Source organism: Echinococcus granulosus (assembly GCF_000524195.1).
Source record: "Echinococcus granulosus chromosome Unknown EG_S00011, whole genome shotgun sequence".
NCBI lineage: Eukaryota > Metazoa > Platyhelminthes > Cestoda > Cyclophyllidea > Taeniidae > Echinococcus > Echinococcus granulosus.
Window position 1 is genome coordinate 510,843 of NW_020170391.1, and position 24,723 is coordinate 535,565.

The 24,723-nt window shown below is 41.7% G+C and overlaps 2 protein-coding genes across 2 annotated transcripts in view; one reads left to right on the forward strand and one right to left on the reverse strand. All coding sequences in view use genetic code 11, as the record gives it.

Moving 5' to 3' along the window:
• Positions 1-2,553: 2,553 nt before the first annotated feature.
• Positions 2,554-3,612, forward strand: EGR_02434 (Putative octanoyltransferase; the record flags this gene model as incomplete). The annotated part of the gene is made up of 3 exons (XM_024491683.1): positions 2,554-2,780; positions 2,831-3,081; positions 3,257-3,612. 3 exons carry the CDS (start codon positions 2,554-2,556, stop codon positions 3,610-3,612), a joined length of 834 nt encoding a protein of 277 aa, XP_024353834.1.
• Positions 3,613-4,057: 445 nt separating this feature from the next.
• The window catches only part of EGR_02435 (Eukaryotic translation initiation factor 3 subunit B), a gene marked incomplete at both ends in the record, with an annotated part of 21,347 nt that continues 681 nt past the window's right edge, over positions 4,058-24,723 (reverse strand). The window contains 24 exons of the mRNA XM_024491684.1: positions 4,058-4,152; positions 4,310-4,496; positions 4,561-4,825; positions 4,990-5,279; positions 5,462-5,624; positions 5,907-6,236; positions 6,493-7,153; positions 8,271-8,353; positions 8,578-8,705; positions 9,051-9,315; positions 11,053-11,344; positions 12,056-12,205; positions 12,304-12,437; positions 12,519-12,916; positions 14,163-14,474; positions 14,576-14,922; positions 15,459-15,781; positions 18,728-19,075; positions 20,369-20,408; positions 20,562-20,674; positions 20,721-20,802; positions 21,837-21,945; positions 23,162-23,280; positions 23,870-24,203. Of these exons, the coding sequence (XP_024353835.1) occupies positions 4,058-4,152; positions 4,310-4,496; positions 4,561-4,825; positions 4,990-5,279; positions 5,462-5,624; positions 5,907-6,236; positions 6,493-7,153; positions 8,271-8,353; positions 8,578-8,705; positions 9,051-9,315; positions 11,053-11,344; positions 12,056-12,205; positions 12,304-12,437; positions 12,519-12,916; positions 14,163-14,474; positions 14,576-14,922; positions 15,459-15,781; positions 18,728-19,075; positions 20,369-20,408; positions 20,562-20,674; positions 20,721-20,802; positions 21,837-21,945; positions 23,162-23,280; positions 23,870-24,203 (5,568 nt within the window). The remainder of the gene's footprint in view (positions 4,153-4,309; positions 4,497-4,560; positions 4,826-4,989; positions 5,280-5,461; positions 5,625-5,906; positions 6,237-6,492; positions 7,154-8,270; positions 8,354-8,577; positions 8,706-9,050; positions 9,316-11,052; positions 11,345-12,055; positions 12,206-12,303; positions 12,438-12,518; positions 12,917-14,162; positions 14,475-14,575; positions 14,923-15,458; positions 15,782-18,727; positions 19,076-20,368; positions 20,409-20,561; positions 20,675-20,720; positions 20,803-21,836; positions 21,946-23,161; positions 23,281-23,869; positions 24,204-24,723) is intronic.

Sequence of the window (24,723 nt, forward strand, 5' to 3'; positions counted from 1 at the left end):
GCCTGCTTAGTTTTATTACCTAGTTCGAACTTTAAGAACTCGTAACTCTTTTTGTACGCCTGCAAGAAGTTTAGCTAGTTGACGGCTCTAAAACAATTAATGCTCCTGTGTTTGATGATGCAAAGAAATTTAAAAAATGTTTCTTACCACATTCACCATATCTGGCCATTTCTATCTAGGCACAAAAGGCTTTTGTATCTGCGGGAATCAATTTCCAGTATTTGTTGAGCCTATATTTCTTTTAATGGGCCTAGTCTGGGAAAATGATTAGCATGGAGACGTTGCTGCGATATGAAGACGTTCTTAATCCTTCGCCTCTGAGTTTTAATGGGTATGAGAATTGGCGATGGAGATAAGAACCTTTAAGGGCCTGGATCATCACACTGAACCTGCGTTCGTCGATTTTCGACGAAATCGCCCCCCTCATACATCTCACTAAGCCAAATCTCCGATGATTTATTAGCCTAGGAGATTTTCACTAAATATTTTTCTTTTAACGATAAAAGATTTACTTATGCACGTGAGCGAGTAAAGTAGCACATAAAGAAACCGACGATGATCTGCGAAGATTCTAAAGAATTTACGATTCGTAGAAAATCCCCGAACTCAACTTGTGTAAATTTGCATTTCAGTATACTTTCCTTATTATTATGCACCTTTAAACACAGAAAGACATTCAAAACAAGAACTCAAGTTCTGCCGAATTCTAAAGTTTGCTTTCATAAACGGCTCAATTTTCAATACAACCGGTTTTCGCAAGCATAAGGTCGACACGTAATTGCTTCCATCCAATTCAATTAAAAGATGTTTAAAAAAACAAACCATCAATCGTTAGATTAGCAAAACGATATAAACTCCCAAAAATCGTAAGGAAAATAAATGATGGCAGCATTTTCATTTCAAAGCAATTTCGGAACCCATCAACACAATTGCTTACTTTAATGCAAAACAATAACGAATCGAAACAATATTAAGTACGGATCCGTAATCCATTGAAAATGAGCATCTAAAGGTTTCAAAATCGTTACAGTCGCTTGGAGAGAGCGCCAAATCGGTCAGTAATCATACGATAGCGCAAAAACCGACGGCACAGCGACTTACCGTGGCATCAAAAAGCTTTCAGAATGTCGGGGAACTCGATTAGCGGTAGAGATGGTTTCTAGTTAGGTACAACATAAAAAATGATAACAAAACAATACAAATCCTTCCCCAACCGCTTCAGAATTCATAAATTGCTAACCAGGTGACATTACGAATACTTCATAGTCGAAAGACAGACCTCCGCGATTAAATTCCCACCGATCTTGGAATCAGCTACTTACCTGCATTCGACGTAGAACTTTACAAATGCATAGCAAGGGTGAACCACCTATGAACTTTTGCTGATGAATAAACAAATATTTGACACTGACAGGGGATAGCCAGTTTATTCGAATGGATGGTTGCATTTCGTGGGACTTTCAAGGTATTTGACTATGCTCAAAAACAGTTGGTTCTGAATTGCAAAACGATGACGATGAACCAAGTAAAAAGAACACAAAACACCGTGCGAAAAACCCACCCAAAACAGACGGTGGCAGAACGCCAAAATCGCTAGTGTACAATTTATGCAAGAAATGAATTGGAGTGTATATTGCAGAATTTTGACTTCCAATCTTGAAATCAACCGACAAACTAGCCGACCTAAAAAAAAATAAATGCTCCTATAAAACACGTGAGTACCTAAAATGTTCAGCAATGAAAAGTGCGTACGGATTACTAACAAATACCAGGGTATTGACGTACGTCAGGTCTCGCCAGAATGGTGGAATAAGCAGCCCGGATAAAAGAAAAGCGGGTATAGTGTGCTTTTGCAGGAAAGATAACATACAAAATAGACCTTTATTGATTCCTACTGACCCTAGTGCGGTTATTGAATTACCCACCTAGGAAAACTAAGGTTTAAATTTTCTATGTGGCGTTTATGGTATCATTTTGAACCCAAAGTGGATCAGTAAGATTGGTTAAAGAAGGCCCAAAATGGTAGAAGCAGAGAAATACCTATAAATACTACCGCTTTGCACGGCTGCTTCACACAATGGCTGTTCCCTTCGGCATGCAACGGCTACTTAATTTAATGTTATTGTAAAATTGCGTTTAACTGTTTGTTTCCGGAAAGCTTGCAAGAGTCTACCTTGTTGTTTCAAAAGATTCAACACTTTCATAGCAAGTAAGATTAATTCTTTACATTCTAATTCTCTTAAATAGGATCCATCTGCCTACCTCACCGATAACACCAGAGGGTTGAACTTTGCGAAAATTGCTCTCAGTTCAAATACAGAAGTTCTGTGATCGCTATCTTGTATTTTTTGGTTCTATGAAGCATAGGAGTAATTCTGTTGTTTCGTGTTTTGCACAAACCCCACGAGTGACTAGGTGGGCCGCGCTATGCGTGGCGTACCATTGTGAACCAACCGAAATCAAGGAATGGTGCTTTCCGAAGCAACACAGGACCAACAAACCAATAAAAATGTACGCGCTTGATTTGAACTCGTGTGCTAAGCTCGCCCCTCAATGCCAGTGATTGTGAGAAGTTGGTTCCTGGGTCGAATTGACTATTGTCGTGCTCTTAAACTACAGGAGAGTTTAGTTGACCTTAACTGTCGATCAGAAAACAAGTGTCCAGCTCACACGATTCTAATGCTGGAGCATGACCCAGTGTATACCGTTGGGATTCGTTCAAAATCCTGTACTCAAGAGCAGCAAGAAGAGCTGCAAAGATACGGTGCCCAGTTTATTAGGTTAGTGGATTCAATTTGTTCTGATGACTAATGTGTATATTTTACACCAGAACTAACCGCGGTGGTTTGATTACATACCATGGACCTGGCCAGCTTGTGGCTTACCCAATCGTCAATCTCCGAGGGTCAGAAATGGCCGGTAGAGGTTTAAAGTGGTTCATTGATGCTCTGGAGCAGTCAGGTTATGAAGTTTGCCGAGAATTCCGAGGCGATAGCTTTTATAAGGGCAGTGTTCTGTTCCCCGATATAACTGGTGCTACCGGTGTTTGGCTAAACAAGCACAATAAAATTATGTCTATTGGTATGTCATTAAGACATTTATGCGATTTTACAGACCGACCTTCACGTATACTGTAGACCACGTCCCCTATTGGCAATTCTGTTTAACCTACTCGTTACCACAAAGTCGGATCTTTTTTTCGACCAACTCGCTTTTTCAGTCGATTTTGTGCTTCATTTACCGTTTTTGCATCTAGGTGTACATTGCACTCGCAGTATAATCCATCATGGCGTCGGTCTGAATTGCACTATGGACCCACTCAAGTGGTTTGACAAGATTGCTCCGTGCGGTCTTTCTGACTGCAGGATGACATCGTTGGAATCTGTCATCGGAACGAGAATTACTCCGGCTGAGGTGGCTCCGAAGCTCTCAGAACGACTATTCGTCAATCTTTTCAACCACCAGGTCAACTTGGGGTGTACCTTTTCTAACTTTTTGGCAGAGGAAAACTCGCTCTCCTGGGACGAAGTTGTTCGACTCATCCTCGAAGACGCCGACTTTAGAGCAAAAGCTATTCAAGTAGCTTGGGATAAACCACCCCAACTTTGGTGATAACCAGTTGTCCTATGGATAAAGCCACCCATCCACACGTATCATTGTTTTTTCCCTCGCATCACTCAAGTAACCTACAATCAGCCCTCCTTCGGGCAATTGATGCACCTTATGGTACTAGCGTACCTCGCCATGATCGGTCCCCGTATTTTTTCTCGCAAAACGTAGAACCAGGGCTCACCGCTCATTAATCTTCAAGTATAGGACAATAGATGTGGATTTCGAAATTTCCGTCGACACAAATCTTATGTACACTTATCATCCAATTCCTGCGGTGAATTGGCCTATTTTTTCATAGACCGGCATTTAGAGTCGACAAAATCCAACGACCAACATACACAAAACGGAACAAGTTTTTCATCCCACTAGTGTTATTTAGCACAAATAGCATAGAAGGACTGTGATATCCACGAAAATACAAAGAAAGGCATGGTGGTGCAAATGGTTAAGACTCGCGTCGGACCACCACTCTAGAAGTTTTCACAAGGAATTCCAGCTCTTCCTCTGTCTCCTCATCTACTTGCTTTTCCGTGTCGATGCCTAAGGTAACGAAAAACGAGACACTATCACTACTTGCCAATGGCAGCGACACCACCTTCAAGCTAATCGAACTGGTAGAAATGTCAAGACTTAGGTTATATACATATTAGATTAAAATCAGGAGCGGTAAGTGGCCTGAAAGTACGTGAAAACATACCGCGAAGCTTGTCGCGTTTAGCCTTATCGGCGGAGTGGCGTGAAAGCAAGCTGGTTCGCCAGTCAGTGAATTCCGAGGTGAGCATCTTTCGACGCTCCATTACCTCACGGCTGGCCTTGGATGCTAGCATTTTGTCCTCTGCATCAAACTGTGCCGAGTACTTGCTGGCCAGACTCTTCTTTATAGCCTGTAAAAGACTTGTCAGTCATCGTGAGTTTATCAAGCAGGACGGCGAGGAGGGTAAGACTAACGTGAATCTGCTCGGGAGAGAGGAGGGTCGGTGGAAAAGGTCGCCAGGCAAAGATGTGAAGGCCGGTGACCTTCTTCTGGTAGAGTGGTCGGCCAACGGAGTTCCAAAACCACACGGCGTTGTCCGATTTCTGCTTCAACCAGGTTACTACCGATGCAAGGTATCGGCCTGTTCCATCCCAGTGCAACTCGCTAGCCATTGGGTGCTCCACCTTTGCCACCGATTGACAGTCGTTTGCATCGATAAACTCGATGCTTGCATCAGCCCTGTAGTTACAAATTAGTCCCACCTCATTTTATAGACACATGATTCGGTAATGTGAGTAGAAACCTATACAGCATCAAAATCTAACCCTAATAGGTAATTGTTCAGTATGGCGTATGCCAAATGAAAGGAATGAGCTAATGTATACCCCTTCAGCATAACTCACGTCCGCAGGTTGGCAACAACAAATGTGGATCCCTTTGGTGACCACCGCAGTTCGTTAATTCGGGAGTTTCCTCTGTCGAAGGTGCTTACCTCGCTGACCTTACCCGACTTTGTTAACTCGTATAGTGGGATAGTGATTTTCCCAGCATTATCTGTGGCTATGTATACAAAGCGACTGCCAGTGGGCTCCCAGGCGAAACAGGTCACTGATGCGGCGTCCTTCACGGAGACCTGGTCGATCGGGTAGAGCTTCTCACGCATGCGCACGATCTCAAAATTCACGAATGTACCCTATGCCAAAAAAAACCAATATTAACGGGTCGGTCCGCATGATCTTGGAAAAGATAAACTACTTTTGACGATAGCCAAACCTAGGTCAAATCCCAGTTTTAATTAACAACACAATCTTCGGAAGTTAGTGCACGTAAGATCGACACTGCATCATTAAGGATTACATAGAGAAGAAAACTTACAAGATACTTCACCTGCCCATCCTCAATTTTCTTCTTATTGCAACGGAGAACCTGAACGCAGAGGAAGTCACCCTGAGGGTGCCAAAGTAATTGAATCTCAGCCACTGAGAACAGATTCTTCGTGCACAACTCTTTACGCGTCGGAATAGAAATGAGGGCAACCCTACACAAACGGAAGCACCATAGGCGGCAGAACTGACGAAAGAAACCAACTATCATTTCCTCATTAGGAGAATTAGCAGTTTAAAGTACACAAATTTCTGAAACATCAAACAGCTGTTGAGACTTCCAGAGAGCGGTATTATGGTACAGGAGAAGCTAGAAGAGCACTAAAAAGTGGTTTGAAAAACATACCATTATGTAGCTCATTTGAAAATAGAGCAATGACTAGTCACTCCTGACGCACCGTATAGGTGGTGAGTATATTCTCTTTATCAAAACTCACCTTGCAGGTGTGTTATTAGTTTCCGGTGTCCAAAAAGAGATGATATTATCGGTTGGAGACCAAGCAAAGTCATTAATACCGACAGGCATGACGATAGGCTTCTTGTCCAGCAATTTGAAAGTCTCCGTTTCATAAACATAGATTTTACCACCCTGTAAGGTCGCTACGAAGGCATCATCGTGAGACCACTTGAAGGTCGGCCAGGAAGTTATGGAACCGGAGAAATTGCGACACGCCGTGCCTTTGCGAACATCCCAAACAACCATGTCGCACAATGAAGCGTTCTGCTTTTCACGTGCCTCGGCATTTTGACTCAGAGTCACCATGAATCTATTATGAAAAGACAGTGTAACATCGGGGTGATTTAAAGACGCCTGACGATGTTTCGAAGTTATCTCAAAGTAGCGAATAAGGCCTCTAGACAGCCATTAGCATTAAAAGGGAGAGTTGAAAAACAAAACAAGCTGATATTACGATCTGATCAAAGTTAATAAACGTGACAGCACACAAATCGGACCTTACTCCAAGCCATCCATCTAAAAAAATATTTAGTTAAGGACAAATTGAATCTAGAATTTTAAATTACTTTTCATTGGGAGAGAAGTCAAGCATTCCAATATCACGATGCGCAAATCTGCCGACTCGTTCAAATTTATCTCCACCCCAGAGAATTACGCCCTGTGAGTGCATAGTGGCGAGATAGGTCCCATACGGAGACCAGTGAATCCAACCCTCCGACCAGTCATCCCGTTGTTCAATGAGAATTTCTTCGGAATTTGTGTGCCAAAAGACGGAGCACTTGTCACCATCTTGATGAAGCAAGGCGAATTGGTCGCGAGCAAATTCATTCAGTAGCCAACTGCGTAAATTGCCCACGTCATGATAAGGCTTTTTCTCAGGAGGGACCCATTGTTTGCGAGCACTTGTGCATTTGGAAAAATCTGAAAGGCTCGTAACAAGAAGCGTGTGAGCCTTGTCAAGAGCAAAATTGTTCATTTCGTTTATGGCTTTGACAGCCCCTTCAGGTGAAGCGTAGGTTATGAACATATATCCACGTGTTTGCCCCTCGTTATTTGTTGGTAAATTGCTGAAGGTAATCTCACCATTGACTGAAAACTTTTTGAGTAAGACATTCTTTAATAAATCCGCCTTTTCCTTGCCGATAACGGGGCAGCCATCAACAATAACCGTATTCGCCGTCAAATTCTGCACAGTTGGTTCCTGTTCCAGGATATCAGGAATCAGCTCTGGAATAAACAACATAAGGTTTAAGGGTTTAGACTTGTTAAATCACGATTTACGACTGCCCCGCATAAAACGCTCCTAATAACCCACATGCAGTGACGAGGGGTAGTTTTGCTACTCAGACAAGATTGGAGTTAATAATAATAACTACCGAGCTAGAATTCTCAGTTACATGCTAAGTAGCCTCACAGCACTGATTAAAGCCCGTAATAACAAAAAGTTACCAGTATCATCTATTGAAGACATGAATCAATCTATTTAGGCTGAGAAAGGACCATACCGTGTTCACTAGCCAATTGGGCAGCAGTTCACTGTGGAATTGTCTTTTACTCATTGTTACTGTATGCATAATATCATACCAAGATTTGTAAAGTAGGCTCTAAACTAAATTACAATCATTTGAATATTATTTTTACTAAAAACGTTTAGGGTACGTGCAACGAATAAGAGCTGTTGTGTTAATCTACTTCTTTTCTATTTTTTGTAATTTAAAATACTACTTGCAAGTCAAGCAGCAATAAATTTTGATATCCTTTACCCCAGTGTGACTACGTTTTGGTTTTAGTGTTAATGATGTGCTATCACTGATTTTTCTTCGGTCCCAATTTCGTGACTGCACGTGTGGCGTAGACCACTCAATCTTACTTGAGCCATCATTGATATGAAAGTTTATCACACATGTTGAGTGTTTACCGTATTCTCAATTTTATTACCTTGAATAAGCTTTCAAAGATATGTAGGTGGTTTAAACGCTTATAACTGCAATTTTGTGTGCAAGTAGCCTATGAGTTTTCTTCCGTGCTACCCTTTCTAATAGCCAGCGATGTACTTACCTTATCCACTGAAAAGTACACCGGCCCCCTCTTTTTTCTAAAAGACATGAGAAGAACCCAACTAAGAATGCAAATTACCTATTAAGCGAAATCCCTTACCAGAGACGGTTTGCAATCCTTAAATCTGTTGACTAATTTTGTTAGCCACGCAGTTTAATGACTTCCCTAGATACCTTACAAAACGCAGTACCTAACTTCCAGGTTTGCACATACTTAGGTGGCAAGTTCTCCACTGTTAACTAGCATCCATCCTACCAGCTTCCAAAAAGCCTGGGAGCCCGCGTACCCGGACTCATTGAACCCGAGTCCAGGAAGTTCATCACCTTGAGACCAATTTGAGCACAAGCGAGTGGCACATTTCCCCCTTGTCTGCCCGAAGCATTCTACACCTGTTACCAACTCAAACCTTTCATCTCCATTCGACTATGCAGTCGCTCAGCTTGAGTTTGAAATAATGGGCAAATGGACATCTAACTTTTGTGAAATATTTAAGGGAGGAAGAAGAAGAAATTATTCATATTATAAAAAACGAGGCAAAACTTTGCGCAATCTACTTAAGTTTAAAATGCTACAAATTCGTAAGTAATGACGACTTGATTTCTCGAAACGAAGGCCGCTGCTCGCGCGTTGGCGACCAGCACTTCTGCATTAGCCTGTAAATCGACGGTGGACAGTGGTCTGGCCTCGGCAGACGCCTATTCTCCGTGAGAGCTCTGATTACCTAAAATTATGGAGAATGGCCAAAGGCGGGAATTAATCGAGACCCTCATAAGTAAAAATCACATCAGCTGGGAATTTGGAATGTCACGTCAATTAGAGATTATCACGCGAATGCATCCAATACACTGGGGACATCTTAAATGGAAAAAATGAGAGACATAAGGCACAAGAAAATGCATTTATAATGCTTCAAGGGCCTATCACTTTTTGTGCATTCTTATTACCAATGAAATTCCACCTATAACATAGATGTCCTTAATTGCGTTTCATCTGGAAATTACTTGAAAAGTGGAAGAAATAAGGTATTAAGAGTAGAATTTAAAGTCAAGATGTTGGCCCGACATACCTCGGACACCTCCACATTGCCGTAGGGCATTTGACCGAATGTGAATAGCTCCCAAAGGAGGACACCGAAAGACCAAACATCGGTGTCTACATTGAAGTGGCCTTGGAGGATGGACTCAAGGGGAAGCCAGCGGACGGCCAGCGGGGCCTCGCTGTCTGTATCCACCAAATCGGCAGCGCAGTTGTGCGGTAAGCGACGACACATCGAAAAGTCCGCCAACTTTACGTGACTCCCGTTCACTAGGCAATTTCGTGTGGCCAGATCCCTTCAGGCGGTAAGGAAGGTGAAGTCAATCCATCGTTTTTTCTGGCTCACTAACTTCTGCTTACTAAATATCAATGCTTGTTTTAATACTACGTGGAACTTCCACCACATCCACGGCTTTTCTGGCCCTCTGTACCATTAAACGTAATGTTACCTACAGACTCAAGAACCTCATCACAATTTCCTAGATAGCCGGGATACTATAGTGCCAGAACTTTGAAGGTACTGGACGAAAACTCAAAAAGGAAATGCTTATTCTAATGTGAATCAAAATATTTTTTAGATGGGAAGTGTTAACGTAGACATTTTAAAAGCACATCACATATTTAGTCGGGTGATAGAGGTAAAGTCAAGTTTCTGAAATAGCTGATGAGCCAGCGCTCAAATCCATAGCGTGCGTACAAAAACTGAGGAGTACTGAGTAAATACACAAAAAAGTGAAATAACCAATCACTAAGTAGCATCACATCAGATGATCAAGAAATTTGCGAGGTTTTCCATATGGATTGTTGCAATAATTTGCTGTAACTTTGAAAGGCTTGTAAATGCATGTGAATGCTTGCATGGATTACAAAAAAAGGATATACGTCAATCTATCAATGGGTTTTATTATGCTCTGTACGCCTTGCCTGTTCTTTTGAATCCTCGTTAAATTTAGACCAAACTTGGTGGAAATTATACTAGGTGGCTTGCTTCGTAAATCATGTTTAATAAAACAACGCAAGGCTTCGTGTCTCATTCCCCAAAACTTCGTCGCGAAAAGATTTTTACCTTAGGATGAGAGAGAGATACCACTACATTCTCATCTTCTATATTAGCCTCATATTTCTTCAAGTGGTCATCGCCCTCTCTTCGCATTGGGCGGTCACGCGGGCCAGAATGTACAGGTGGAAAATGAACGTGGCTAGAGCCATGTACTTTTGCTTTTGGAAACAATAAGCTTCATAAACTGGAAATCGCAAGCTTGTGTTCCGTTGAGAAGAGTTAACATTACAATGGTGAACACTATAAGTTTTCGACAGTTGTCTAAATTTGTAATAGGGGATTGTAAGAACTAAATTGGTTAACCCATATTTATTACAAGCTTTCAATGCAGCGGAGTATTCAGTTGATAATACGGCCTACCAAATTATGGGTAAGCAGGAGCGCATACTCCTTTGAAAGAATCAAATACAAAAGAAAAAAAATATGTAATGAAGTGCCAATACTCTTTATTAAACCATGAAACACTGAGTTTCTCACTCTATACCTTTATCATCTGTAATTTGTGCTCAAAACTTTAAGGCTCCCTGCAAACAAGATCCCGACTTTGGAAAAATTAATTACAACCGTAGGAAATGATTGTGCCACTCATACTTGTACACCTTAAAAATGCATTGCATGATCTTCGAAATTTAATAGTCATTGAAAGACCGAAAATCGTTTGTTTAGCTAAATTTCAAATTCAGATTACAATAAATAACTGATTAATGTCCTTATGTAATTCCCAAGAGACCTAATAGATACCATTGGGAAATTAAAGGTGTAGCAGAACCGTTAATAGTGAACAAGAAGTCCAAAGCTCATGCATTCGCAAATGCGAAACCACTGGGTGAAGTGTTTGTACCCAGTAAAGGTATTTGGTTGATACTTGGTAAATTACCAAGGTTTGCACACGTTACTAAACTGCCTTGCACCCTGAATAATTTAAGATAAGATGAAATAAATATAAGGTAGAGAGGAGAGGAGTAGGCGGTACCTGTGGACGTAGAGCTTGCCACTCAAGTAGATCATGGCCTCGCAGACACCCAGAGCAAAGCGGAGCAGTGTGGGGGTGGGGAGTGCCTCATCATTAGCTACGAAGGCAGTGGAGGCCTTATCGGCGTCGCTTCCCGTGTCGTCGTCGTTGATGACAGAAAAGGCGAGTTCGTTGGTGGCGGAGGTATGCGGACTGGCCGCAGCGTCCCTTGCATGGTGTAGGAAGGTGTTCAGATCGCCATCCCGCATGTATTCGTAGATCAGTGAGTAGGGTTGCAGTGGTATGCAAATCCCTAAATGGTATTAGGGGAAAAGGAAGTCCCCGTGTTTTATTTTGATATCAGCTGAGTCATTATGGTATGTTCATAGCTGACAGCACTGGAAAACGATGATTTGACTAAAGACAAGATCTAATGAAAAATTACAGTTACCAGATGATGAAAATTCTACTTTAATGTAAAAAGACAGACCTATTAAGACTAAATCACTATTGTTCGTTTCACAGTTTCCGTCTATTCGAATCTAGACTATCTGCTCTGGAATTTTTAGGAAGTTTACCAGACCTTGAAAGGGCGCTGAAAAGGCACTCATTAATTCCCTACTAGTCTTTTTGAACAGGAAACGTCTCTTGTCTAATGGATGCAGTACTACCAGTAATCCCTTATGCAACAGATTTCTTGGGTGAGTTTAAAACGTATCAATCTGAACTTTGCAGCCAACACACCCAGGGAGGTGTGTTTTAGTGCAATACTACTAATTGGGGGCTACAAAAAGGATGACTGAGCTCATGGGGACTATTTTACATCGTCCTGTTACTCAACCATTCCGTCAATCATCATTTTGCATTCTTTACTGTCAAATTTACAAACACGCTAATAGACGTTCTAAGAGAACGATACATACTGAAAGGAGGCAGAGCTGACCAGAATAAAATACTGTGTATAAAACGGTGGAAGTGCTTCGCAAAGTACGACAGATGCTGTTGCAAGAAAGATGTGCTGTACCAATGATCCGCACGATATTCGGATGGTCTAGTTCGATCAGAAGCTCAGCTTCTCGGAAAAAGGATGTTTCAGCAGCCGGTGTTGCTCCAAAATTGAGAGTTTTGATAACCACGTACGGTGATTCCGGCACGTCTAATCCTTCCGACAGATCTGTGATTTTAAAGTGCAAAAAATAAACTCACATTTAGATGATTACATTGACCAATCACAAAATTATTCTCATAAAATGAAATAGTAAAACCATTTACCACTATCAGCAAGACCGAACCTTTTTTTCAGGGAAAAACTTGGGGCTCTAGCGAGAATCACGTGACCATAGGCGGATTTTGCAAGAGTGCGTTCCTCTATCAACAATTTACGGGAATACGAAAGCTGTTTCAGTCTGGACGAAAACAGGGATGAAGTGTTAGTAATCAGAATTATCCCAGCCAATCCGAGAGGTAGCCCAAATACGATGGCTCACTTGGGATGCATGAACTGGCCAGCAGAGACTAGCATAAAGGCGCTATCCAGATGGACGTGGGCAACGTTAGCACCAGCGAGACAGTGGGTGTGATGCAAGCCATGCCTGCAAAGGACGATGGAAGCCTCGGTGGAGGAGGGTTCACTTGGCTGAAGGTAAGAGTTCAGGCTTGAGATGGGTGGGTGGGACGCGGTGTCGGCGTCGGCGTGTTCAGCCGAGCCCGTTGCCTCGGAAAGCACTCCCAGTGGCGTGAGGTGCGGCTGGTTATCAGTGTACGAAAGCACCCCCACCGCCGATGGCCGCTCGTGAAGGTGATTCTGGCGCAAAAACTCAACTAAGTGTTGCACTTCCTCATCCTCGTCGTCCGGTGCCTTCTCCAATGCAGTTTCAGCACCAGCCTTGTGAAGAAGGATGAGAAACTCTTCAGTGGGAAATCACGCCATCAATACATTGCTTAGTTTCATTATAGGAAATTCCTCTGTAAGCTGGAAATAGCTCTTGTTCAGACTCCTTCGCGTTTCTCGAATTTGGGGAGACGTACATAAAGAATAATTCTGTTGGTCATTCGCATTAAGTACGAATATGTTTAGAAATAGATATCTTTATTTAGCCAGTGGCTTGAGGACTCAAACCTACGCATGAATTTATCGTGAAGTGTCGCTCCATATAAAAAATTCCAAAGCTTACTTGACAAATCTTGACATTATTTACCTCGGTGAGGAAATTTATAAATCCATAAGTAGTGTTTTTAGTAAACTTAGATAACTCCATAAATTAAATCAACCTTAAAAGCAGTATCTGTCTTTGGCAAGTGGGATCCCTTGGAAATCTTGCCAAATTTAAGATTGCTGTAAGCAGTCACTTAAACCTTTAAACATTCTAGCGTTTGGAGTACAAATTCTCCACTTGAAATAATTAATTTCCATGCATTGAGACTTGGTACTGTAGACAAAAATTTGTCACCGACACGTAGACAGTCAACGCGATAAGACCGCGCATCACTACGAGCACACATGTATCGCCAATGAATAATGCCCCATTCGTCCAACTAAGAATGTCACTGGTAGCGTTTCCAGACACCGGCTTCCACAGAAATTAATCAAGACTATTCGTCTTCTGTGCGGAAATTCTGCAACGGAGCCAAATTAATCGCTACGAGGTAAAATCTACACATTGTTATGCCCGTTTATTACCCTAACGACTAATTTTCGATCTGAAAGCCAAAGTTGGCTCAATGGTGATTGACCAATTTATCAAAATCGTAAAGGTGGGCTTCCCTTAGATCCTCTGAGACAAAAGCGTCTACTTTTTCACAGCGAATTCTAATCGATCCGGCCTCGGATTGATGCCTCTACAATCCCAAGCCTATGTAACAATTTAGACAGCGTGTTTACGCGGTGATTAACTAATGCAACAATTTACAACATAATGAAACATTCAGGCGGTTCCTATTTACTCAACCCAGAATCTACCACCAGAAGCGAATAGAAAGAATGGATGCAGTTAGCAACGTTAACAATAGTTATTTTAATCACGTGAATAAAAAAGCAGCCTTTAGAAACAGACGCAAATACACCTTAGCAAGGGCGGAGCAGACATTTCACAGAACGAATTTGCCAATTCTCACCAAAGTAGAACGCTCACCTTCGTCGGGTCTATTTTTTCATGTGTTTCTATGCAGCAGCAGCGATGACGACAGCAAGCCCACTGGCCGCCACCATCGTTCTTGCCACAGGCATCCTGGAGGGTGTAGAAACAGCACAGAAGGCAGCGGCCAGAGCAATTGGTTTCGCGCAGCCTCACCCGCCGCGCCACGAGTTGCGCGCGCCGGTTCTCACGCTCCTCCTCTACTGACACTCGTGCCTTCTCCTGCCGACAGGCACGCAGAATGTAGGCGAGTGCGAGAAAAATGAGGAGGAAGAAGAAAGTGCACATTGTGGCAGTAATCGAGATCATCTGTAGAGAGGATGGAGAGGGAGCGCGGACAGATCGGCGGGAGTAAAAGAGGCACTAGAGGAAAAAAGCTTTACTCTATGGATGGTTTTTACGCAACTCACATTGATGCGCTGCTGATGGCGTAGGAGGTTGACATGATTTACCAGTGGAGTGGAGTTGGCGAAAGCGCAATCAACCAAAAAAGAGCAGTTAAAGAGCGTGAGAATCCCGGGGGTGCTGCGGCTGGAGCCCACGCAGAAAGGCTTTGGGGCAAGACCGAGGGGATTGCGGCAAACCGAGTAATTGGAGGGAAGTGGTTCGAGCGCTTCGCGTGGGATGATGGAGGGGCTGAGGGAGGTCAGCGGATCAGGGCTATCCGATTTTACGTAGTCCAACTCCACCCACGGCAGACAAGACGTGGGAGCTGGAGCAGTTCCTCTATAATCTACACCATATCCACTGTAGCAGTCTACAAGTGCATAAAGAAATTAACACGTTCCGTGGACACAAAGCCATGACAGTTGCCAAGTGTATGAAATACGGAATTAAAATGAGCTCAAACTGGTTCTGCTGAATGCACAAGAAAATTTACTTTGATTGGATTCTGCCTCAAGTAGACAAAAAAAGTGCGAACGAAGACCATTTCAGAAAGACTAACTTGTGCCACACAATATCAAGAGAGTTAAGTGTGTAAGAGACCAAACGAAAAGCGCTCAATGGCTCAAATCCAATTAAAAACTAGAACCCCAGTTAAACTTTAAAGTAAAAACCACATCGCATCTAACTAAATGCCATTGTTCTCTCTCGTAAATAGGCCGGATTTTAAGTAAAATAAAGTCTAATTCGTAAAATGTGTATCTAGTCTTGATACTAACCAAAGAAAAGTGAATTTTTTTGATTCCACGGTTTAACTCCCCCTTGATCACTTCAACAAAACTCAAATTGGCAGGCATGTAAATGCGCATCAGGCGAGAAACCTGAAAGGCAAACACCAAAATCCCCTACTTTGTGAGGCACTCGGAGTGGCAGCACGCCGTGGCGAGAGAGCAGCGAAACTCAGTGATTGGCAGGCGGAGGTGGGTGCGTCACGGAACTGTCCCCCCACATTTTCTCGAAAGGAAGTCGGGGAATTAGTGGTCACCATCCGCGACAGACCGGTGCAGCCATCATCCGGAAGGATCTGTGAGATGTTGTCACCTCTAGCCAGCAACTCCCGCCAGCCTTCGCCTTGGGTGGCATTGGGCTTGTAGTCCCACAACGCAGCGCGCTCGTGGCTGGTATTGAACGAGGCTGCACAGATGAGGGCTGTTATCAGAAAGCAGTGCTGCCTGGAAAGAGGAATAAAGAAAGTAAAGGCTTCATAATCCTCAGATGTACCATCGTGTTATAATGCAACAACTTAAATGCGTGAACGAAATTTACTAAAGTGGCAAACCGCACATAGACAACAGTATCTCTTATAAAAATTCCATAAAGCATAGAAGAGGAAAATTGGAGAGCAAAAATGGAGGTTGCTTGCACTTGTATGTGACGGTGAATGCTCGCTCAGAAATATAATCAAAAGTTAGAACCGAGTATTTATTAATGTTAAAATTACTTAATAGACCATAGCAGATTAAGTAGTATACACAACTCAAACTCCTGTTCGAAATGTGATAAACATGTTAACTGTCCATCAGCTGATTGCTTGAAACCAACAAGAGCACATTAAAAATATCCTTTTTAAAAGTGTTTTCTATATCGATGTTCTGTGCAAAGGATGAAAGAAGGTGAACACTCACTGAAGGAGCAATTAAAATTTACTGCCAAAGATAGTGTAAAGCATGCAAGAAAAAAAACTAATGACGAGCTTATCAAATGTGATACCCAGTTGTGCTTTGATGGACAACTCCATAGTCCCCTCCCTAGCATCTTATTGTCCTCTAGTACATAACTACGTTTTACTGGACATTTTACTTCGGAAACGGTAAAAATATAGATTTGACGTTGTATTACAATAAGTATAAGTTGAGAAGTTAGATAATAACAGTTCATACTTATACAAGAATTCATTTTTTGGATTAAGATGTCTATCTAGGAAAACCGAGTGGCGTATTCGACGAAATTTTTCATTAGCTCTAATGACCCGACCGATGTGATCAATCCCAAATACCTTTACCGGAACTGATAACGGCCTGCCCAAAACACGGGTGGAAATGTTTTCTAATAAGCACTATCCATATGAGGCAAACATAAAACGCTTCAGATGACAATTTGTACATTGAGAACTGCCCCTAAGAGCTTTATTGCGGCTAAGTAGGTATTGAGAATTGTAAATCACTTGGTTTGGGAAGCGCAAATGATACCATTTTAAAGGTGTACAAAGATTCTGTCCTACCAAGACCTGAGTTTCATGTTCCAAAGCTTCCCGCAATGTGTCACTCGTAGACATGGAAATCTCATTAGCTACCCCCAAGATGAGCCCTAATTGCAGACAATGGGTATCATGTTTCAACAATGCAGTTTCGAACAAAGCCACGGGTGGGTAGGTAGGTACCCACAAGGACAACATAGCTAAAACGAAGGCTGGCATACTAATTATCCACACAATGACTGTTATTATGAGATCCTGAACATCAAAACCGTACCGAAATCAAAATCCCGTCCAGTTGGTCCAGCTACTACTTGCTGTAGCACTAGTTTCCTTACGTTAAAATATCCACTCGTGTACAGTTATTCAAGTACAGAAGTTGGAGGATGTTATACTTTGATTTGACCCTATTCCTCGCTACAGAAAAGTAAGTTTTCTCTGATCCTAAGGTTCAAAGTATTGAGTTTACTTTTGTAAACAAGATTTGTTTGCACAAGTATTGGGCCTAATGCAGGAGAAAAACATACATTTACAAGGAGGGGAGTGGTTACATCAAAACTATGAGGAGATAACGCAAGTTAGTTCCCCTATTTGTTGACATATCAAAAATTATTGAATGCGACACAGGTCTTTAATTTACAGATCAGATTCCACCAGAAAGTACCTCAAAGTAAGCATAATTACTACTTTCAAGACCCTTTTAGAACTCAATACGCCGTCTTTGTGGATTTCAAGAAATCATTACACATACAGTCTTGCAAGCTCTGTTCTCTGCATTAAAATTTCTGTTGTGTGGACCTCGATTTGAATTGACAAGTGCCACAAAACTAAAGTATTCTCAAGGGAACGGAATGAGAAAGGGCTTCGAAAGTGGGAAAATAGGGTCATAAGTTCAGTGGAGACTGGGGCGGCGTGCTAATGAGTGTCTCCGCTCTAACTCGTTCTTGGTGTCAAACTCCAAGGGGATAATTCACAACATCGCATGCATAAAGGCCATAGATTCGGGTGTCAGTGACTGTAAAAACAGGCCCAGGGCTTAGAAGAATATACATAAATGGTTGCATCAGGCAGGAGGACATGTTAATCCACAGTTTATCCAAAGTAGTTGAGGGAGGAAGAGGGAGAGGAAAGAGCGAGACCAGTGAGATGTGGAGGCAGCTCAATTCATCTCAGTAACTATAGCGGTAGCCCTGGTCGCGGCCAGAGTCTTGAGGATCTGTGTGTGTGTGTGGATGGGTGTATCCACACGTACCTGCTGCCAGTGCAATAGAGTTGTGTGCCCAAGCGCGTGTATGGACAGTGGGTGCATGTATGTGCGCAGAAGCCGTGCGTACTCCACCCTTACCCGAACCCACGACAGAGTTGCCCTAGAAAATGGAGCAAAATAGTGCTGCGCTACTGCTGCGAGCATTTACTCTACCTAAGACCTCATAGGCGAGGAGTGCACCTTTAGTAATAATTTTTGACCTAGTCAGGAAAAACCCTCACCGCATCATTGCTTCTCCTTGATATAACGTCCTCCATCGACAAATTAAATCAGCCTATAAGACCGCCTTCCCCCTATCACAAATAGGTTTTACAGTTAGGCGATGCGATTTGAAAGAAATTAATCAAGATGAGTCTCAAGGCAAATTTGCGGTGGTAGATTTTGCCTAAGAGGATTATACCCTCTGAGCTCATTCGGGAAATTGGAGGGCAAGTGCTGCTTCCAGTATTGTCATTATGCTACTGACAGCCATTTGAGTAGCATTGGTGACAAATAACTGAGATCCTAATATTAATCAATCAGGAATTAGTAAAGAATCCACTGATTGAAATGTCCCACTCACTTACCGAAAAGTAGTAATGCAGGTCGACCAAATGGCGTTAATGTGGAAGGTTAATCAATGGAAAGAGAAAGGGAAAGAGGTGAGATGCAACTCACTGGCAGATGGGAAATTCGCGCGAAGAGAGGAATTGCTTGTCAGGGTCCACGTCAAAGCTGTTGAAGTCCTCAATGTAGGCCTCAATCTCAAGGCAACGGGGGAAAACGATGAGGCAGACAAGACGTTTGGCTTGCTGCAAACAGCGGAGGTGCGGGCTCGCAGGCGGTGCGTTGGGTGGCACGAGAGAGTCCCATTTGCGGAACGTTGAGGCCAGAATCCGATTAGTGCTCTCAGCAAGTAAAAGGCGCGAAGTAGAGATTGTGTAGACACTACCCGCGGAGCCTTCGGCTTCCAGAATGCCGGAGCACACGGAGGGTGCTGACAGCATGAATGGATGGCAGGCTGACCTACGGTTCAATTCATCATGGGATACATCAGACCATTGTGAATTTAACCACATAAAGTTCAGATGAGCATTCCGCTAGAATGCAAGGGATGGTACCCTTGACGGCTGCATTTGTATTAGGGTTGAACAATAGTTTACTTTGAATAGCCCAAAAGTATTCTAATTGATTCTGGGAAATGCAGGTGTTAAGCTTTTCACCAGCATTTTTCCGACCAAATTTAATATTTTACTCCGCAACCACTCTGAATTACGCTCGGATATAATTTATTGGAACTATGATGTAACCTACAAAAAGTGATCTTACGAGATTAAAGCGGAACCTTGAAGGACAAATCTGAAGTAGGACGAAATGGAAAGCACTTTGTATAATCCAAGGTATACGTATTAGAATGGTTTGTGCTAAATTTTTTTGAATCTGCTGATGGTTTTTCAGCTTGCTTCCATCTAACCAATCAAAAAGGGGGTTTACTGTATTCAGGTGCAAAGTAATGGAGCAGCATTCTTTCCAATTTTACATGTGACTTCTATTCTCCAACATTATTTGCATCAGTCTTCTGCATGGACTCTGCCCTGCTAATAGTTTCGCGGTAGATTCATATGCCGTTCCCTGGAATGATACCATTAGCACATCTTTAAATAAAGCCAAATTCGACTCTGATCAAAATGTATTAAGATCGTTTTTGATAAACACAGAAACTTGATTCTTTGTTCGATGTTGATCCTACCTCCTTTATGATTTCCACCAAAGATTTCAATGTACACCGCCAATGTACTTGCATTATTTGAAGTTTTTAATGAAAGCACCATTGAGCTCAAGACAAGTGATCATGCTAATGTAGACTGTCTAAAACCAAAGCTTTAGAGTTAATACTAAGTTATAAGAAGGAGGTAGATATAAGGATAGCTTTCATAATACCCCTTTAAAATTAGCAGTTAACATTCACTTATCCATCTGTCTGAAAAGTGTGAACTCAAAGCTAGAATTTAAACTAAGAAAAAAATATTATCATAGATTAATTTACAGTGATCAAAAGATCTTGCATACTTTATGCAACCTGCACAGTTAACGCAGGCTATACTGGACATTTCATTGGCATACGGTCTATTCTCAAATGTTCTAGAAATCAAAAAAGCCTTTACTTTTATCCCATACTTATGAAATCTAAAGTAGTGTTGTGGAAATCTTTCTAACACCATATCAAAAACGGTTTTCCAAGAAGCGGTCGCAAACCAACGGAAGTGTTGCATGGAATAGATAACAGTCCACAGCACTGAAGAATTGGAAATAACTTACCAATCACTAAGGTGGTTCAAGTGAGTCTTTTCTTTGACGCCTAAAATAACCAAATATAAAGGAGAGGATGATGGAGTATCGATAATGTTAGCAACAATAATAGTAATGACAATGATGGATGTGCCAAAAGTGCATGGGAGAGGAAACCGTTAAACGTGTCCAAAGGCCTGTAATTGTGGAGACGCACACGAACCCAATATGGACCGTGGAATCCAAGAGATGTCCATCAGCATTGCATCGTCGTCATCAGTGGCGAGGAGAGAGAGGGTGGGACAGCGAATGAAGAAGGAGCTGATAGGCAGACCTCTAAGCAGGTCAAGGTGTACCGATCACACCATTGTTTTTCCCTCACCCACACCCCGCCTCTTCTCCCAACACAACCACCGCTCTATCACACGGTTTCTCACGGAACGTATGTCCACTTTCCCAAGTGTCTGCATGTCACAATGGTGCTCCTCCCTACCCTCTGTCTAATGAACCCAGCCACTTAAGATCAGCATTACTGAAGGAATAAAAAATGTCTGGCTTGACAAAAGGTCTGCAACATCTGTGTAGAACTGGTCCAGACACCGATCCTCTCTATTAGATAGCTGTAGGTAATATAATCTTATTAATGTTATTTTGCCGATAAAAATGGAGCGAAAGATAAGATAAAAGCAACTTTAAAAGGTTCGTCAACTTGGAAAATAACTTGTTAAGTCTTGAATCAGGTTACAGTTAAAAGGTCGATCAAATAAAATGTTTTAAAACCGAGGCACAGCAGTAAAAACAATTTGCTCACGTACTCTCGTACAAGAAGGGCACTTGTAAGATGCCTCAACACCTCGTGGATAAAAACTCGATCAACTACGTAGAAAAATGACTTATTTATGAGGTATCAATAAGTGGATGTTTACAAAATTCTCATACATAAAATGCTCGATAAAGGGAAGGAATTTTCTGGTCTCTTGTGAATCCGACTCAAATAAATCAAAGACTTATTGCATTTTAATCAGATCAGACGCAAATTAGGTAACAAAAAACGAGCCCTAAAGTTGGAAATTCATTTGCTGCGATTGCATTTCATAGCATCGTTTGGCCAAGTACAGATAAAAAATGCACTAGTATAATCACTGTCAAATGTCGAGGCCAGGGTTCTGAAACCACAAATAGCGTTCACACCTTGTTGTTCATTAGCTTTCTGAATGGTCTTAAGTGCTGTTTGAAACCATCACTGTGCTGTCGCATTGGTTGCATAGTGTGACTCGTATTCCAAAGTAACAAATTTCCTGTTCATCCATTGGTTCAAAAAATGGGACGGGAAAAAGCAACATATCTAAGGGTCAACGCAAAATAAAACGCGTATTTAAAGCAGTCAAAAAGCGAGAACAGCCAGAGCGAAATGTCAACAAAAGACCGACCAATAGCTTCAATTACAGAGACCAAAATAGATTTTCGACTTTCAAGGATAGCGAAAGGTCCCACTCACCAGGCTCGACGCTCAGATAAGCAGAGGCCTTCTCCTCCCCAGCAGAATTGAATGCACGACATTCAATTACCGTGTCATTGAATATTCGTACGCGTTTCCATGGCCAATTCTTAAAAGCAAGAAATAGCAGAGCGAATAACTCATTTGGGATCGTGAATACACGGAAAAGCATGGCACGTAAATGAGTGATTCACGTAATTTTTGTATGTTGGTCCGATTATTGCAACGTAGTCATCGAGGTGATTTGTTTAGTCTACTTGAATCACGGCTCATTACACACAAAGAAAAGATGTCTTGAAGTGCACAGTCGTAGATGCTAAAAGTAATTCGTTTGTGAAGTCCTATTTAAGCGACTGCCTCAAAAGATTAGCCGAAGCGACAAGCGGTCGCACACAATCCCCAACAACATCATATTAGCGACTCACAAGCTCTACTTTATTCAACCGTCGCAATTGTAAGGAGCGTATTTCCATCATAACGACGACAAATTCAAACGCTTATAAAAACAGCTAGTAGTTTAACTAAAATAACTACCATTTTATTCAATCAATTTATTATGTAAAGGGTAATTTTGATGTAAGTAGAAAGCCTGAAATACCATATCATTTAAAGACCTCGCTTCTCAAAAAAACTAGTTCAAATCAGTTGGAAATATCAACCTCTTGGTGACTCTTGTTCCAGTTAAATTGATGCCAGAAAACCAGTTGACAATTAAAGGATTTTCACATCCTTTTCTACTTTATGAAACCTACAAATCCGACTAGCCATTATCGTACCAACCTAGTTTGCATCTCAACCAAAGAGAGTAATCGTGATTGTACAGCTCCTTAACTTAAAACGTAGAGATTGCATATCTTAGAAGGTTTAGTTGCATGATGCACTTAAGCAATTACACAATTCCTGCACTGGTAGTAAATTCAAATTTAATAAACAAACACAACCACTCATAAGAATACCGTGGATATGTGGACTACTTATTTTCCAGACACTATGCCAACAATAAAGATTGTGTCGAACCACTCCAGTCGAAGGTTGAAATCAACACCAGGAAAATAAAGCTCGGATGCGTAAAACCGCTTTAGCTAGAAAATGTAATAATTATAACAGCACGTACACAAAGAACAACGAAATGAGCAGCAAATCTGATTCTATTAATTTTACCAAAACAAGCATTCGATTGGTTAAAATATTATTTACACTGCATCGAAGAGGTCTAAAAACCATTGTAAGAGCCTATTTTGTACTGGAACAAAACTAGCCTAAGAGCTACACCTTTATTAAACTCAGCACACATTCATTGCATAAAAATACTGGAAAGCACTTACCCCACCATTAACTTTGATTTCTAGTGTCGATTTAATACCCCCTGCCTTACAGGGAATTTCGTACTGCTCATTCCGTGCGACCGTTACATTTCTTAAATCATGCTCAAGAAATGCGGGAACTAAAGCGATTTTGAAAGAAAAAGACATGAATGATTGCCCGATAAATAAGTCCATATGCATACTATTTGAGTGGTATTATGCAATTTAATTTACCTGAAGTTCTGGCAATAGGAATTTAGTGCGTGTTCAACCCACTGGGATTCGATTAACTACGCTATCTTGAGGACATTCTACCCAATAGCATTGCGTGGTATATTCCCACGGAACACAGTAAAGGGATCAATTTAATTGTTTAGCTGACTAATTAGCGTACCATATACTAAGACATTACTTAGAGAATGAAGGTACAGATCAATTAAACCAGTAGCTATAACAAATGATTAAAAATGCAGAACTTGAGACGGTACAAAGTCTGACGAATAAAAGCGAGAGCAATAGTAGGAAACTATTAGCGGTATCCAAAATATTTCCAACAGTATTCCCAATGGTTGCTTTCTGAAAAACTCGCAACAAAACAAAACAAACACTATTTGCTGTCACACCGATGTAATGATCAGTCAGCCAACAAAACCAAGTGATATAAACGCAAAAGGAATAAACGAGGAATGGAGGGAATAAAACAAGTAAAAAAGGATGTGAAAAGCCTACTGATAGGTGATATGACATATGGCATGAGGTGGCCAAAGATTTCTGTTCCATTCGGCAGGATAGCAAAACCACGGCACCCGTAGGCGTGATTCACATCAGCCATACGAGCAGTGATTGTGAGAGAACCGTTGTGTTCATGCAGTTTTAGGAATGGCGATGAGTCTGCAGTGACGAGATCGTTATCGCGGTACCATTCCCACCGCGACTTGACCGAACCCACGACTTCAGGAATTGGACATGGATCGAGAGTGACCGTGTCGTTGACTTTGACAGAATGAACGATTTTGGAGGCCCCGCCCAGTGCGATTAGGGAAAAGTAGACAAAAACGAGGACCTTACCAAATGTATGAAAAGCTTCATTAGGCTCCAGAACTCAAGACATTTAAATTTAGCGTTAGGTAGAAACATGGGATTAAAAAAGTGGAGGACGTAAACGCATCCTCATAATTTCAGTACAGCAGCCCTCAGATATCCTAATTTAGTATATTAGTGGGAAATTCACAAGCAGTGACACAGTAAAAAAGCAGAACAATGAGCCTGCTACTCAGACTTATAAAACTTGGGGATAAGTGTTTATGGGCATATGTAGATAAATACGTGCAGCAAATTCACGTGCAAATGATTTGCGCATGTATGCTTGAAATTACCTTGTGGTTCATTCGGTTTCGGGACCATAAATAGCATACAAGGCACGAAGAATCATCAAATTTACTGTGAAATGAATGAAGATACACAACACCAATTGCACTTGGGGATTATTTAATCCTAATTAGAAACACGGAATTCAACGACACAGATTTCTTAGTGGGGGATTGTAGATGCCCACCGACGGGTATTGAGCCAATTATGAGCTG